A 15,794-nucleotide genomic window follows, 5' to 3' on the forward strand; every position below is an offset into this window, starting at 1 on the left:
ATACACTTTCTACAGATGATTCTACTCTCACATCTTTGAGTTCCCTCCATGTTGGTGCATAGAGTGTGTCTTTATTCTTTTTTTTTCACGTTTGTTTGTTTGTTTGTTTATTTATTTGAGAGCATGAGCAGAGAGGGAGGGAGAGAGAATCCCAAGCAGGCTGTGTGCTGAGAGTGCAGAGGGCCTCGGGGCTCAGTTTCATGAACTGTTGAGATCATGACCTGAGCCGAAATTAAGAGTCGGACACCTAACCAACTGAGCTCAGGAGTGTCTTTATTCTTGGCTGCAGCTATGTAGTGTTCCATTGTGTGTATAAACATGATTTAAATTAACCTGTTTCAGGGCGCCAAGGTGATCTCAGGGTCATGAGTTCGAGCACCACGTTTGGGTGTAGAGATTACTAAAAAAGAATAAATGTTAAATTTTTTTTTTTTTTTTTTTTTTTTTTTTTTTTTAATTAACGTGTTTCAGGGGCACCTGGGTGGCTCAGTTGGTTAAGTGTCTGACTTCAGCTCGGGTCATGATCTCATGGTTTGTGAGTTCGAGCCCTGCATCGGGCTCTGTGCTGGCAGCACGGAGCCTGCTTGGGATTTTGGTCTCTCTCCCTCTCTCTCTCTGCCCCTCCTCCGCTCGCCTTCTCTCTCTGAAGACAAATAAAGTTACAAAAATTAACCTGTTTCACATTGATGAAGATTTCGTTTGTTTCCAATCTTTTATGTTTATAAACATGGCTCCTATAACCTTGTGTATAACATACAACCTCGTATATATGCTAGTCCACACAGACGGGGGTGAATCTGTGGGTCAGTGCCCCAAGTGGAACTCGTGAGGGTTTTAATACGTCCTTCTCTCCAGGCCAAAGGACGCCATTCGAGCCCTGAAGAAGCGGCTCAACGGGAACCGGAACTACAGAGAAGTCATGCTGGCGTTAACAGTGAGTGCTGCCCTCATGGGACATGGGAGTGTGGGGGGGGAAGCATTTGGGGAAATCCACATTCCTGGCCTTGCCCCACCCACAGGGCCTTCCCACTGTCCACTCAGCACAGCCTCCGGCAGCCGTGGCCTGTGGACGGCTTGGTGCAAGTGCCACTGGAGAGCAGCAGAACCTTCCCGTAGTGACCTTGGGTTTTCCTGCCTTCCCCTGAAATGGGGGATGGGCTGCAGTCTGGTCCATACCAGCAGAAGATAAGGCATGGGCAGCACTGACTGCTACAAAATCCCAGAGCAGAGAAGCCGAAGAAAGGCCTGGGTCTGGCTGTCCTTGCTGCCACCAGTCTGCTGTGACACAGCGAGGCCAGCTGCCTCTCCAGGTGCCAAGGTTCCTGCTTCCAAACCAGAACCTGCCTGGGACTGTGCTGAGCTTTTCAGGGGATAAAGCGATTGTTTACAGTAACCTTCCCAAACAGATTTCATCATTCCCTCATGCAGATGAAGAAATGGAGACTCAGAGAGGTCCGGGGGTTCACCCAGACTTCGTGGCTAGTGAATGCCCGGCTGTAAATTATGGGGTAAAAGCTGGTCATTGGTGCAGAGGTTCTGGAAAAAGTCAGCCTAGTGACTCCTTTCAGGAAGGAACAGATCAGATTCTTGCCCTTTCTTAAAACGTTAGGAAGTTCAAAGGGACAACTTCAGGTGTTATTTCTGTCCAGAAAGCTAACAGTTACTCAGATGTGGCAAAATCTGGGCCACAGTGAGTTCTCACAATGAAAACTGTTAACAGGTCAACACGTGGGCTTTTCTGTAGGTTTGAATAGTTTGTTTATCCCAAACAGCTCTAACATGTTTCCTTTTAAAGCAGGAAAACTGTTTGGATTTTTCACCCAAGTGAAAACCCAAGACTTATTAGGAGAGAGTTCTCTGCCAGGGAATTGGGGTTTGAATAATAAAGAAGAAAAAGACCAGCTGAGAAATAGTGACTTGAAAGCTTTTGGGTTTTGCTCAGAATTTGATCCTTGGCATTCATGAAACCCAGGGTGATACCCAAAGTGAATTGTTCTCAGTAGCTAAAATCACCAGGGAATGAGTTCTAACATATCAGAACATTTTCCTGGTACCTACCCCTTTACACACCCAACTTAATGGTAATTGTGCTGGTTGGATGGAAATCTTTCTAAAGGTGTCTCTGCCTTTACTTCCTTCTGGAAGACCATTGAACGTCATTGAACGTTTCCTGATGGTCAGGTCTGTTATTATTATTATTCTCCCAGTTTTAACGAGATTATTGACCTGTAACACATGTAAGTTTAAGGTACACAGTGTGATGATTTGATACATGTGTATATTGCGAAATGATTACCACAATAAGGTTAGTAAACACCTCTGTCTACTCACATAATTACCTTTGTTGGGGGAGGGGGATAGCATTTAAGATCCAATTTCTTTCTTTTTTAGTTTTTTTTTTTTTTTTTTCAACGTTTTTTTTTTTTTTTTTATTTATTTTTGGGACAGAGAGAGACAGAGCATGAACAGGGGAGGGGCAGAGAGAGAGGGAGACACAGAATTGGAAACAGGCTCCAGGCTCCGAGCCATCAGCCCAGAGCCTGACGCGGGGCTCGAACTCACAGACCGCGAGATCGTGACCTGGCTGAAGTCGGACGCTTAACCGACTGCGCCACCCAGGCGCCCCCTTTCTTTTTTAGTTTTTAAAGTTTATTTTTGAGAGCGAGAGAGACAAAGAGCACGCACACGCGCTGGAGGGGGAGAGAGAGAATCCCACCCAGGCTCTGTGCTGTCTGCATGGAGCCGATGCAGGGCTCCATCCCACGAGCTGTGAGATCATGACCTGAGCCAATATCAAGAGTTGGATGCTTAACTGACTGACACCCCTAAGACGCCCCTGGGATCTCATTTAACTGTCAAATATATACTGCAGTGTAGTTAATTATGGTCCCCGTGCTGTCCATTAGATCCCTAGAACTTAGTCATAGCTGGGAATTTGTACCCTTTGACCAATGTCTCCCCATATCCCGTGCTCCATAGCCACCATTCTACTCTGTGGCTGTGAGCTCAGCTTTTTTAGGTTCTGCATACAAGTGAGAAACACTAGGTATTTGTTTTTCTTTTTTTTTAATTTTAGTTATTTTTGAGGGGGAGAGAGAGCATGAGCAGGGAAGGGCAGAGAGAGAGGGAGACTGAGAATCCCAAGCAGGCTCCGCTCCGTGAGTGCAGAGCCTGATGTGGGGCTCAAAACTCACGAACCGTGCGATTATGACCTGAGCCAAAAATCAAGACTCATACACTGAACAGACTGAGCCACCCAGGTACCCCTGTTTTTCTTTATTTAACTTACTTCATTTAGTATAATGGCCTCAAGCTCCATGTTGTTGCAAAAGGGCAAGATTTCCTTCCTTTTCATGGCTGAATACTATTCCAGTGTCTGTACACATGGATAAAGAAATACGACATACACGTATATGTCACCGTTTTGTCTATGCGTTCATCTATCAGTGGGTACTTCCGTTGTTTCCGTTTGTTGGCTATTGTGAATAACGCTGCCATGAACATGGGGGTACAGATACCTCTTTGATACCGTTTTCATTTCTTTTAGATAGATACGCAGAAGTGGGACTGCTGGATCATATGGTAGCTCTATTTTTAATTTTTTTAAGAAACCTCCATACGGTTTTCCATAGTGGCTGCACCAATTTACATTCCCAACAGTGCCCGAGGGTTCCTTTCTCTCTACATCCTCATCAGCGCTTGTCTCTTGTTTTTTGGATACTAGCCACTGTAACAAGCGTGAAGTGATCTTTTATGGTGGTTTTGATTTGCATTTCCCTGATGATAAGTGGTCGAGTACTTTTTCATGTGCCTGTTGGCCATGTGTGCATCTTCCTTGAAGACATGTCTCTTTCAGGGGTTTTTTTTTGCCCATTTTTTAAAAAGTTTATTTATTTTGTGGGTACCTGGGTGGCTCAGTTGGTTGAGCGTCTGGCTCGGTTTTGGCTCAGGTCATGATGTCACAGTTTGTGGGTTCGGGCCCCACATCACGCTCTGCGCTGATGGCACAGAGCCTGCTTGGGATTCTGTCTCCCTCTCTTCTCTGCTTCTCTCTCTGTTAAAAATAAACAATTTTTGGGGGCGCCTGGGTGGCTCGGTCGGTTAAGTGTCCGACTTCGGCTCAGGTCATGATCTCGCGGTCTGTGAGTTCGAGCCCCGCGTCGGGCTCTGTGCTGACAGCTCAGAGCCTGGAGCCTGTTTCGGATTCTCTGTCTCCCTCTCTCTCTGCTCCTCCCCTGTTCACGCTCTGTCTCTCTCTGTCTCAAAAATAAACGTTAAAAAAAAATTTTTTTTTTAATAAAAAAAAATAAACAATTTTTTTAAGTTTATTTATTTATTTTTTTTAGTAATCTCTGCATCCATCCTGGGGCTTGAACTTACAACCCCTAGATAAAGAGTCACATGTTCCAACTGAGCCAGCCAGGGCATCTTTGCCCATTTTTAATTGGATTGGTTTTGCTTATTTGTTTGTTTATTTGTTTGTGTATTTATTTATTTGCTATTGAGTTCCTTACATATTTTTGATATGAATCACTTATCAGGTAGATAGTTTGCAAATAGTGTTTCCCATTCTGTGGACTGCCTTTTTATTTTGCTGATCGTTTCTTCTGCTGTGCAAAAGCTTTTTAGTTTGATGTAGTCCCACTTGTTCGTTTCCATTTTTGTTGCCATTGCTTTTGGTGTCCTATCCAAAAAAATCTTTGCCAAGACCAGGGAACTTCTTTCCTGTGTTTCCTTTTGGTAGTTTTAAGCTTCACATCTTAAGTTTAAGTCTTTAGTCCATTTCAAGTTAGTTTTTTGAGTGGTGTAAGATAGGAGTCCAGTTTCATTCTTCTGCATGTCATTATGCAGTTGTCCCAATACCATCTGTCAAAGAGACGGTCCTTTCCCCCATTGAGTCCTCTTGCCTCTCATCAAATATTATATGTATATGTGGGTTTATTTCTGGGCTCTTACTTCTGTGCCATTGTCTATGTTTATGCCAGTACCATACTGTTTTGGTTATTGTAGCTTTGTAATACAGTTTGAAATTAGGAAGTATGATGTCCCCAGCTTTATTCTTCTTTCTAGAGATTGCTTTGGCTATTCAGAGTCTTTAATGGTTCCATATGAATTTTAGGATTGTTTCTTCTACTTCTGCGAAATCTGTAGATGGCTTTGGGTAGTATGGACATTTTAATAATATTCTTCCAATCCATGAACACGGGACATCTTTCCATTTATTTGTGTCGTCTTTCCTTTCTCTCATCATTGTCTTATAGTTTTCAGGGTACAGATCTTTTACCTCCTTAGTTAAATTTATTCCTGAGTGTTTTGCTTTTTTCTTCGCTTGTTTGTTAATGATTGCTTAGAGGCACCTTTTGTGATTCTGTGGGCTTTGGCTGCTGGAAAACGGCTGCTGTGTGTTTCATGCCCTTCAACCCACAGGGACACCGATTCACCAAAGGCACTTTTGACAGAGTCCCTAGAGTGGCCGAGTGGCCCTTGCCAGCCAGGGACGACCTCCTGCATTTCCTCCTGCTCTGCTAGGCTTCAGGGTTGCTTTGCAGCACATGCCATCTCTCTCCAGGGCATTTCCAAACCTGTGTGTGAGCCCGAAGGTCTAGCCTAGGCCACACTGGCTTTAAAGTCTGCTGTCCTGGAAGATGTAAGGGCGTGCTCCCTAAAGGGTGTGCCTGGGACAGGCGTCCTGGCACACTGTTGCCCTGAGCATGGCAGGAGAGCCACAGCTGGCCTGCCATGTTGGCCTTCCTGCTCCTCTTTTCTCTTTTTTCACCACACCTGCTTTCTTCCCAGCCTCCTGCCCTTCCCTTCCCCACCTCTTCCTGACCAAATAAACCATTCTTCCTGCCACCTGCCTTGGCAGCAGCCTGATGCCTGCATAGGCCAAGTTAGGAGAGGGGATCCTGGAAAGAAGGAGAACTGTGAGTTCCTGGAGGGTAGGAAGAACCCCTCTGGTTCATCCCTGTAGCCCCCGTGGTCACTGTTAAGAGTGAGTGCTGGTTACCTTGAGATCGTCTGGAATTGACCACGTACAGAGGCTAAGAAAGAGAATGCCCCCCTCCCTTGGCTGCGGATGACCCAAGGATGCTAAGCTTTGAGGTCTTCCTTGGCAAGCCGAGCAGAACCCAGGGTCTCCCGCAGTGCAGGCAGCAGTGGGGGAAAGGAACAGTTTTGACTGGCTCTGCGGTTGCCAGGCTCAGGGCACATGTCAGCCCTGGCCTCCTCAGTGAAGTTACTGGCATCTCCAGGCCTCAGCTTCCTCATCTCTAAAGTGGGATAACACCCACTTTACAGGGCTATTTCAAGGACCAGGTGAAAGAACAAGAAATCTAGTACCTGTCGCCTGTCATCTGAGGGACTCCCAGCTGATCTTAGAGGAGAGCCATGGGGGGAGGTTGGCCCTGTGGCCTCATTGTGGGTGAGGAGACAAGGGCTCCAGAGAAGCCTGACCCACTTAAAGAGAATCTAATTCTGTGAGCCTAAAATGAAATGCTGTAATGTGGGGGCTCCCACACAGTGCCTGGCATGTAGTCTGTGCTCAGTTAATGTTAAGAGTGTAGGCCTTTCCTAACCGTCATGCTTTGTCAAGGTGACGCCTCATTGCGTGAACCCAGCGCTGTGGAATGGCTGCCTAAGGTAGCCAGTGATCAGCTCATTGTGGGCAAATGAAGATAACTGAGGCAGCCAGAAATGTCCCCTGTTGTCCGTCACATCCCTGCTAGTTGACTGTGGCATTGGGGGGTACTGGTGTGGGAAGGGCTGGGTGATTGTATGGGTTGGTCTACAGAGAGCTGAGAAGTTCAGAAAGGTGTGTCGAAGGCTGGGGGACACTCCAGCTGGTGCCTCTGAATTCCAGCCAGCCTCTCCCCTGTCGTGTGGGGACGGGGAAGCTTTCCCATTCCTCAAGTGTGTACGACAGCCTTCGAAATGATGATCCTATCACCATAGTCCTCCTTTACTGCCCCACTCCTTGCAGGGCACCGTGTTAGATGCTTCAGACAGACTCCCTCATCCTGACTACAGTCCTGCAAGGGGGCACTCACGTGCCCATATTACAGATGAGGAAGCTCAGCGCAGACAGACTCATTCTGGGCCATTAAGGGAGCAAGTGGCAGAGCGGAGATTCGAGCCCACAATGGCCATCTGGCCAGAACCCACATGCGCTGTGCTTTTCTTAATGGCTACGGCCTGTGTAACTCATTTTTTCCAGACCAGGGATGGGCGAACAGGGTTTGCGGTGAACATGGACCTTGAAGCTGATTGGCAGCTGAGGCCCACAAACCGTTTATTCAGGGTACAAAATCCTTAGTCATTGCCAATTTTAGTTGCAGAGGCAGGGTCGTGTGGGGCGTGTGCACCCGTGTGTGTGTGTGTGCGCGCGAGTGCGCGCGCACGCACGCTTCCTCGCATAAAAGGGCAAGTAATTCACAGGGTAATTTGGGCTGTCACAGCAGCCCTCTCTGTGACAGAGCCTTATGTCCCATTGGCTAAGGTCTCACACCCAGAAGCCCGGAGAGAGGAGTTAAAATGCTAATTTTCAGGGACCACTCAGTCATTTCGATCTCATTAAAACACCAGCGTCCTTCTCATGCAAAACTGGTGCCTCAGTTCCCAACTAATTGCCTGATTCTTGTTCAGGGACCGGCAACTTCAGACAGCAAGGGACAACTGAATTAGAGCATAGGGATGTGGAGCCATCCAGGTCTGACTCTGGAGGAGATGGTGGGAAGGACCATCCAGGAGAAGGAAGGGGGGGGGCAGGGTGGGGGTGGAAACTCAGTGGCCTGGGCAGCTCCTCTGGGTCCCACGGTGGTGACCTCTCTTTCCTTTCCTACCTCCTCAGGTGCTGGAGACATGTGTGAAGAACTGTGGCCACCGCTTCCACATCCTTGTGGCCAACCGAGATTTCATCGACAGCGTCCTGGTCAAAATCATCTCTCCCAAGAACAACCCTCCCACCATCGTCCAGGACAAGGTGCTAGCTCTGATCCAGGTAGGGTCAGCTCCCCTTGTCGGGTTTGTTGGCACGGAGTAAGATGGGGCCCTTGACCAGTGGGTCTTCATGCTTTCCCATCATTTGGAGGAAAGAATGGAGGGAGGCCCTTTGGGTTTAAATACGTGTTGCAAAAAGCACCAGTGTTTTACACTCCTCCCGCTGGAATAAAAACCTGAGTGGTAGCTCCCAAGCCAATTGACAGAGGTTTCACCAGTTTTCTGGGTGCCTGGATCTCTGTTACCCCCAAGGGCAGGTGGGAGACCTTGATAGGCCTCTGAGCCATCAGGGACATGGTGGGGTAGGAAGGGCCATGCTAGAGTCCTATGCAGGGGCTGGCGAGGCACAGGGTCAGAGCCAGGTCTGTGGCAGGTGGTGCCAGGTTGGGGGAGAGGGTGTTAAGGAGTGATTCACTAAGGAGATGACATTTCTCTTGGACCCTGAAGGATGTGAGGAACTTGGCGGAAAGGTCAGGGTGTGAGGAGTAAGTTGCACAGACAAAGAGAATAACACGTGCGTCAAAGACAGCAGCTGACACGTTTGGGATGTATTCGTTATTGATTGCTCTGTAGCAGATTATCCCAAAACTTAGGGGCTTAAGACAACAGATGTTTAGTACCTTGTTGTTTCTGTGGCTCGGGAATTCAGGAGCAGCCTAGATGAGCGGTCCTGGCTCAGGAGCTCTCATGAGGTTGCGGTCAAGACGGTAGCCAGAATTGCCTCATCTGCAAGCTCGATGAGCTGGAGGAGCCACGTCCAAGGTGACTCACCGCACAGCTGTTGGCAGGAGGCCTCCGTGCCTTGCTGACTGTTGGTAGGAGGCCTGAGTTTTCTTGCTGTGTGGACTCCTGAGTGTCCTCATAACATGGCAGCGGGTTTTCCCTAGAGCAAGTGATCCAAGCTGCGGTGCCTCTTGGGACTGAGTCTCAGAAGTCACACACCATCTTTTCTGTCATATTCTGTTTGTTAGAAGGGAGTCACCAGATCTGGCGTCAAGAGTATGGGAATGAAGCTGCATCTCTTAAAAGAGAGGATGTTTTAAAACCATCACGTGGAGCACAGAGTGTAATGAAGAGTGTCTGGGGCTGGGAGAGGAGGCCAGAGGGATGGTCAGGGTCTCGTGGGCCATATATGCTGACGTTTTATGCTTTGTCCTGGAGGCAGCGGGGAACCACTGCACATTTCTGAGCTAGGCGTACGCAGACAGATCTGGATTTAAAAACAATTTTTTTTAACGTTTATTTATTTTTGAGAAGAGAGAGACAGAACACGAGCTGGGGAGGAGAGAGAAAGAGGGAAATGCAGAATCCGAAACAGGCTCCAGGCTCTGAGCTGTCAGCACAGAGCCTGACGCGGGGCTCGAACCCACGGACCGCGAGATCGTGACCTGAGCCGAAGTCGGACGCTTAACCGGCTGAGCCACCCAGGCGCCCCTAGATCTGGATTCTAGACAGAGCACCCTGGTGGGTAGGCTGGGAGACACATACGCCAACGAGCACATCCAAGGTGGGGCGATTAGTGCTGTGGTAGAGGAAAGATAGGGGCCTGCGGGAGCCAAAAGGAGAAGGTAGGAGTGGGGCCAGGCAGAAGGCACTGTGATCAAGGGTGGGCACCGAGGCATTCGAGGTGGTGGGGGCACCTGAGGTTGGAGAGGAAAGTGGGGCCCCAGCCGACAGGTCTGCTGGCTCCGTCTGTTCTCTCCCGCGTCCTCTGCCTGAAAGCCCTCTTCATCATTGAGACAGCTCCCAGAGCCCTCCCACCACTAGGTTGACAGCACTTCCCCCTCTCCTGTCACCCTCTTTTATGGTCTCCTCTGCTTCTGTGCTCACTTTTCTATCCTCTGCCTCACTCTGAGTTGCCCGAGAGCCCAGGGACATTATATCCCCAGGGTCTAGAGCCGTTGACTGTGTAGAGTAGATGTCTGATAAGTTGTTTTTCTTAATGAGTGGGTGAATGTAGTTTGCTGAAGCTCTAAGGAAGGGGAGGAGTGTGGGTGACAGCAGGGCCCCTTCCCATGGTTCCTTAGGTTTCCCCTAGCTCTTCATTCTGCCCACCTGGCATATCTCCATGTCTCTCCCTCCCTCCCCCTCCCCACTCTTCCTCTCTTTCTCCCTCCACCTCTCTCCATCCCTGTCTCTCTCTGTCTCTCTCTCTCTCACGCACATACACACACACGCACACGCAGGTGCAAACCACCTTACCCTCTTCCCTCCCCACCCCCACCTCTGCCCTTGACTCCCTCATTCTGGACTTCCCCAGTACACTCCCCTGCCTCAAGACCCCCAGTATTTGATGGCAAGACAATAAATAGTGGCTTTTTCTCACCAAAAGGGGGCACCCCCGCCTGAACCCTCGGCAGGCCCACCGTGGCCATAGGCAAGGTCTTTCTGTAGTCAGACGTGGAAGGAGTCCTTCCTGTGCTTGGCCACCTCCTGACAAGGGCAGCTGTGGCAAGGCTTGTGATCCGTGCCACTGGGACTGTGCGGGACCTCTGGCTGACGACACAGGGAGCCTTGTGCACTGACTGTGGCTGTGGTTGTTCCCAGGGGCAGCCCGACCTTCCCATCAAGGTCACCACCTCCTCTCCACACTGCTTCTCCCAGCTGTGTGACCGCAGCAAGTGTTTTAACTTCTCTGGGCTTCTGCCTCCGTATGTGTACAATGGGGGCCTTGTGTTCCTGTCTAACCTACTCCTGGTCCCAGAGGTCACCAGGAGGCAGCATGGCAGCCGGCACCGTGTTCTGAGGGCTCCCCCTGCTGGCCTGGCAGCAGTGCATGTGCACCGCCTGCAGGGGCGGGAGCAGGAAGGGGCCCTGAGGGCCTCGCTCGCTTGCTCGCTCCTGTCCGGCCAGGATGCACTGGACAGTCTCCCTGGTCCAACTGGGAAAACCCAACGGGCTTTGGATAAGGGTATAGTTCCCGGTGGGCTTGCTTACCTGCCTGGGGGGGAGGATCCTTCTTCTCCAGGTTCTGGAGCTTCACGAAGAACTTTTATCTTTGGTCGTGGCCAACCAACAGAAACAGATAGCATTCAGAGCTGGCAGATGGCTTGGCTTCTATAACGCGGTGAACGAAAGTATAAACAGGATCTTCAGCCTTTTTTAAAATTGAATTATACGTACAGGAAATCACACGTTAAAAAAGCATGTACAACTTGACAAGCTTTTACGAACTGAACACACACGTAGAATCTAGCCTCTGTGTCGTGAAGCAGAATGTGACCTGCCCCCAAAGAGCCCCAACTGCCTGGGGTGACCACCTCACAGCCTAGATGGGTTTTTCCTGTACTTTTTAATTAATTTATTTATTTTTAATGTTTGTTTATTTTTGAGGGAGAGACAGAGCACGAGCAGGGGAGGGGCAGTGAGAGAGAGGGAGGCACAGAATGCAAAACAGGCTCCAGGCTCCGAGCTGTCAGCACAGAGCCCGATGCAGGGCTCGAACTCCCGGGCTGTGAGATCATGACCTGAGCCAAAGTCAGAGGCTTAACCGACTGACTGAGCCACCCAGGCGCCCCAGGTTTTTCCCCATACTTGAACTTCATCCGCGTGGACTCTGCAGCAGCACTCAGTCAGGTCTGTGTGTCTGGGGCCTTGTTTGCGGGCCTCACCTTGTCATTGGTGTGACCAGATAGGCCTCCCGTGCCCCCTGCTCATGTCACTGCACCGGGTCCCTTTGGGGGAACGCGCCGCCATTTGTGTCTCGTTTCCACTGAACACTCGGTGTTTCCAGTTTGCGGCCTTTGGGAAAACCGCTGCTGTGAACAGCTAGCACATGTCGTTGGGTGAACATACGTATTCGTTGTTACTAGGTACGTATTAAGGCACGTAGGTGAAGTTGCGTCTCTGTTGGCCAAGCACAGTTCTGTATTAGCAGTTTCACGTGGCTCAGCCTCATCCCTGGGAGTGGAATTGCTGGGTGGGGAACGGCCGCGCTCTGGTTGAGTGGTTACTCTGGCAGATCCCTGCTGCTCTCTCCCACCAGCATGTGAGAGCTTTCATTGCGCCCCATTTTCACCAATGCGTCCTCATTCTGGCCCACCTGATGCCTATGTGGAGGCATTGCGTCTTGTCAACCTGTTCTCAACTCCCCTTTTATTTTAATTAAAAAAATTCTTTTAATGTTTCCTTACTTTTGAGAGAGACCGAGAGAGACAGAGTATGAGCGGGGGAGGGACAGAGAGAGAGAGGGAGACAGAGAGTCTGAAGCAGGCTCCAGACACGGAGCCCGACACGAGGCTTGGGCTCACAAACCATGAGAAGGAGATCACGACCTGAGCTGAAGTCGGACGCCTAACCGACTGAGCCCCCCAGGCGCCCCTCAACTCCTTGGAGGAAGAAGATGATTTTATTTACACGTTTAAAAACTGCACCACCCCCGCCTCCCCGCCCAGAGAGTCTGATATTCCCCCCTGGAGAGCATGTGCTACTCCCACCATAACACAGAACAGGGCCGGGGGCGACAGATCCCTGGACCTTGTGGCAGCCCGTAAGTGGGCAGCAGGCCACAGTGGAAATGCGGTTAGACAGGAAAGAGGTTCAGTTAAATGTGTGAGTGCCAGAGCCACAACAGGTTCTTCCTCACCATCTGGATGTTTCCTGGTGCTCTCCGGAGTCCAGCTGCCAGGAAGTGGCACCGGCCCAGTCCCAGCCCTGCCCTTGGGGAGCCATCGATTTTATGGAGAGACAGAAGCTTGCAGATGATAGAGGGCCAAGGGCCTCCCCAGGGAGCACTTGAGCTGGCTTGGGGACATTTGAGGGGCAGCCCTAGACTCTGAACGTATCGACACTTGAAAAGCTTTTTTTTTTTTAATTTTTAAATTTTTTTATTTTTAGTTTCACTTTTTAAATTTACATCCAAATTAGTTAGCATATAGTGCAACAGTGATTTCAGGAGTAGATTCTTTAGTGCCCCTTACCCATTGAGCCCATCCCCCCTCCCACGACCCTTCCAGTAACCCTCTGTTTGTTCTCCATATTTGAGTCTCTTCTGTTTTGTCCCCCTCCCTGTTTTTATATTATTTTTGCTTTCCTTCCCTTATGTTCATCTGTTTTGTGTCTTAAAGTCCTCATATGAGTGAAGTCATACGATATTTCTTTCTCTAACTTCTTTTAGCATAATACCCTCTAGTTCCATCCACATAGTTGCAAATGGCAAGATTTCATTCTTTTTGATTGTCAAGTAATACTCCAGCACTTGAAAAGCTTTTAAAGCCAAGGGGTTATATAGACAAGTGCTCCCCCCCCCCCCCCCCCCCCCCCCGATCAACCTGGCCCAGGACGCTTGGTTGGTGCTCCTGGTGGTTGTGAGACCTGTGGCTCTGACAACCAGGCATGGCCTGAGCCCACTGTCCCTTTGATTGCTTCCTGCCTCTGGTGGGAGCTTTTTCTTTTCTTTTCTTTTCTTTTCTTTTTTCTTTTCTTTTCTTTTCTCTTTTCTTTTTTCTTTTCTTTCTCTTTTCTTTCTTTTTTCTTTTCTTTTCTCTTTTCTTTTTTATTTTCTCTTTTCTTTTCTCTTTCAGTTTTATTTCATTATTTACTTATTTAAAACTTTTTGGAAGTTTATTCATTTTTGAGAGAGAGAGACAGAGTATGAGTGGGGGAGGGGCAGAGAGAGAGAGGCAGACACAGAACCCGAAGCAGACTCTAGGCTCTGAGCTGTCAGCACAGAGCCCGACGTGGGACTTGAACTCACGAACTGTGAGATCATGACTTGAGTCAAAGTCGGACACTTAACTGACTAAGCCATCTGGGTGGCTCTTCTTTTTTTTTTTTTAAGTTTATTTTTATTTATTTTGAGATAGAGGTAGAGGGCAAGTGAAGGAGGGGTGGAGAGAAAGGAAGACAGAATCCCAAGCGGGCTCTGCGCTCTCAGCACAGAGCCTGATGCCGGGCTTGAACTCACAAACCATGAAGTTATGGCCTGAGCCAAAATCACGAGTCGGACACTTACCGACTGAGCCACCCAGGCACCCCAAACCAGCTTTTCTAACAGTCTCCCTGTTCCTTAGAGAAATGGGTGCTTGTCCTTCCGTGTCCCCATGGCTTCCTGCCCACGATTTCTTCTGATTACTTTCCTGGGATGCTGATCACAGGCATTGTTGGCCTGAGATTGGTCACACAGGTGCCATTCCCGGAGCTGTTTGCCATCAGCAGCCCTCTGCTGAGAACCCATGGACACCTGTCCCTCGTCCCCACATCCCAGGCTCCTGTCATCGAGGCATCTGTGTCCCTGGCTGCCCTCTAGCCATCCGTAGCCACCCCAGCTCCACTGAACCCCCCAAAAGAGACACCCCTCAGGCTGTGTACACCAGGGGCCCCGCCCTTCAGAACGCCTGGGGAAGACTGCCCTCCGAGCCCAGTGCGTAAACTGCCAGGCAGGGCAGCTGGAAGCGTTTACCCAGGGATTGAGCTGTCTTGAGGGGAGCTGGTCTCTCTGCAGCAAGAGAGCAGGGAAGCCTGGTGAGCCGCTTTCTCACTCCCAGCCTTTGAACTACCTGCCAGTTTTTTTTTTTTTTTTAACGTTTATTTATTTTTGAGCCAGAGAGAGACAGAGCATGAACGGGGGAGGGTCAGAGAGAGGGAGACACAGAATCTGAAACAGGCTCCAGGCTCTGAGCTGTCAGCACAGAGCCCGACGCTGGGCTCGAACTCACGGACCGCGAGATCATGACCTGAGCCGAAGTCAGACACTCAACCGACTGAGCCACCCAGGCGCCCCCTGCCTGCCACTTTTAGCACCCTCTCCATCCTGGTCCCTTGGCTGGCCTTTGGCTGCGAGCCTTTCTGTTTCTTCTTGGGGGGTCCCATTTGTTGAGAAGACAGGGATACTCGTGCTCTGTGCCATATCCCTCTGCCTTTCCCTTCGGTTGTTTTCAGGAACAGAAATGATACCATCCCAGTAGGGTAGCCTCCTGGTGGCCATGCCTATCCTGCGTGCCTCCCCCCTTACCCCTTGCCCTGCCTCCCCACCCCCCTCCTCCTAGCGACAGAGTCTAAAAATACTCTCTTTCCACTGAAGGGGTTTTTTTTCCACCAAAGAAAGTGAGCTGACTGGGGAGGAGGAGGGGGTCAGAGCTGCTGGAGGCGTTGTGTTCTTGGAAGGTGTCAGAGACCCGGCGGCCGGACCTTTGGCCAGATTCTGTATGGACTGGCAGTTCTCTGGAGACCCTGTCACCGGGAGTAGGAGGTCTGATCTGGGGGCATAAGCAGAACATGGCAGAAGCGAAGAACAGAACCCATCGTGTAAATGAGCAGTCGTTCATTGATCTGAAAGTTGATGATTTAAAACTGTGTTAAAATTTGAGGGATTTAGAAGCAAGTCGGGTACGGTTTGTGTTGGTATAAGGCCTCTGTCTGGGGTCTGGTGTACAATCCCAAGGAGCGAAGGAGAGAAAAGCATGAAATTCTCTTTTCTCTCCTTCCTTAGACCTTCCCCTGGGTCTTTCGACCCCCTAACATTGTAGGCATAGGCCCGAAAAGGGAGAATTCCATAAAGAGTGGTGAGGTGGTCACTCTGTTGTTCGCCAGCTAGCCCCTGTGACAGGGACCCCTCAGAGTGCCAGCACTGCCGTGTCACTTTGCTTTCCTATAGGGCAGCCTGCCAGCACCACCCCTGTGGCTCCTTGGCTTTAGGTTGGGGACCCAGAGTAGCCCAGACTTCCTGAGGTTTTCCACCTCTCCCCTAGAGCAGAGTCTGAAATCTCAGCTGGGTCAATCGTGTAGAGAGGCTTCTGTGTTGTCACTGTCACCTCAGAATGTGGACAGCCTCTCTGGCCATCTTCCTGTGTTCTCTGATG

General features: G+C 49.8%; 1 protein-coding gene across 5 annotated transcripts in view; it reads left to right on the forward strand.

Annotated features, from left to right (window-relative positions):
* The window catches only part of TOM1L2 (target of myb1 like 2 membrane trafficking protein), a 120,643-nt gene that overhangs the window by 66,917 nt on the left and 37,932 nt on the right, over window positions 1-15,794 (forward strand). For all 5 annotated transcript variants that reach the window (XM_042916763.1, XM_042916764.1, XM_042916766.1 and 2 more), the window contains exons 3-4: window positions 856-934; window positions 7,847-7,996. In XM_042916763.1, coding sequence (XP_042772697.1) covers window positions 856-934; window positions 7,847-7,996 — 229 coding nt within the window. The remainder of the gene's footprint in view (window positions 1-855; window positions 935-7,846; window positions 7,997-15,794) is intronic.

Source organism: Panthera leo, chromosome E1, assembly GCF_018350215.1.
Source record: "Panthera leo isolate Ple1 chromosome E1, P.leo_Ple1_pat1.1, whole genome shotgun sequence".
Lineage (NCBI taxonomy): Eukaryota > Metazoa > Chordata > Mammalia > Carnivora > Felidae > Panthera > Panthera leo.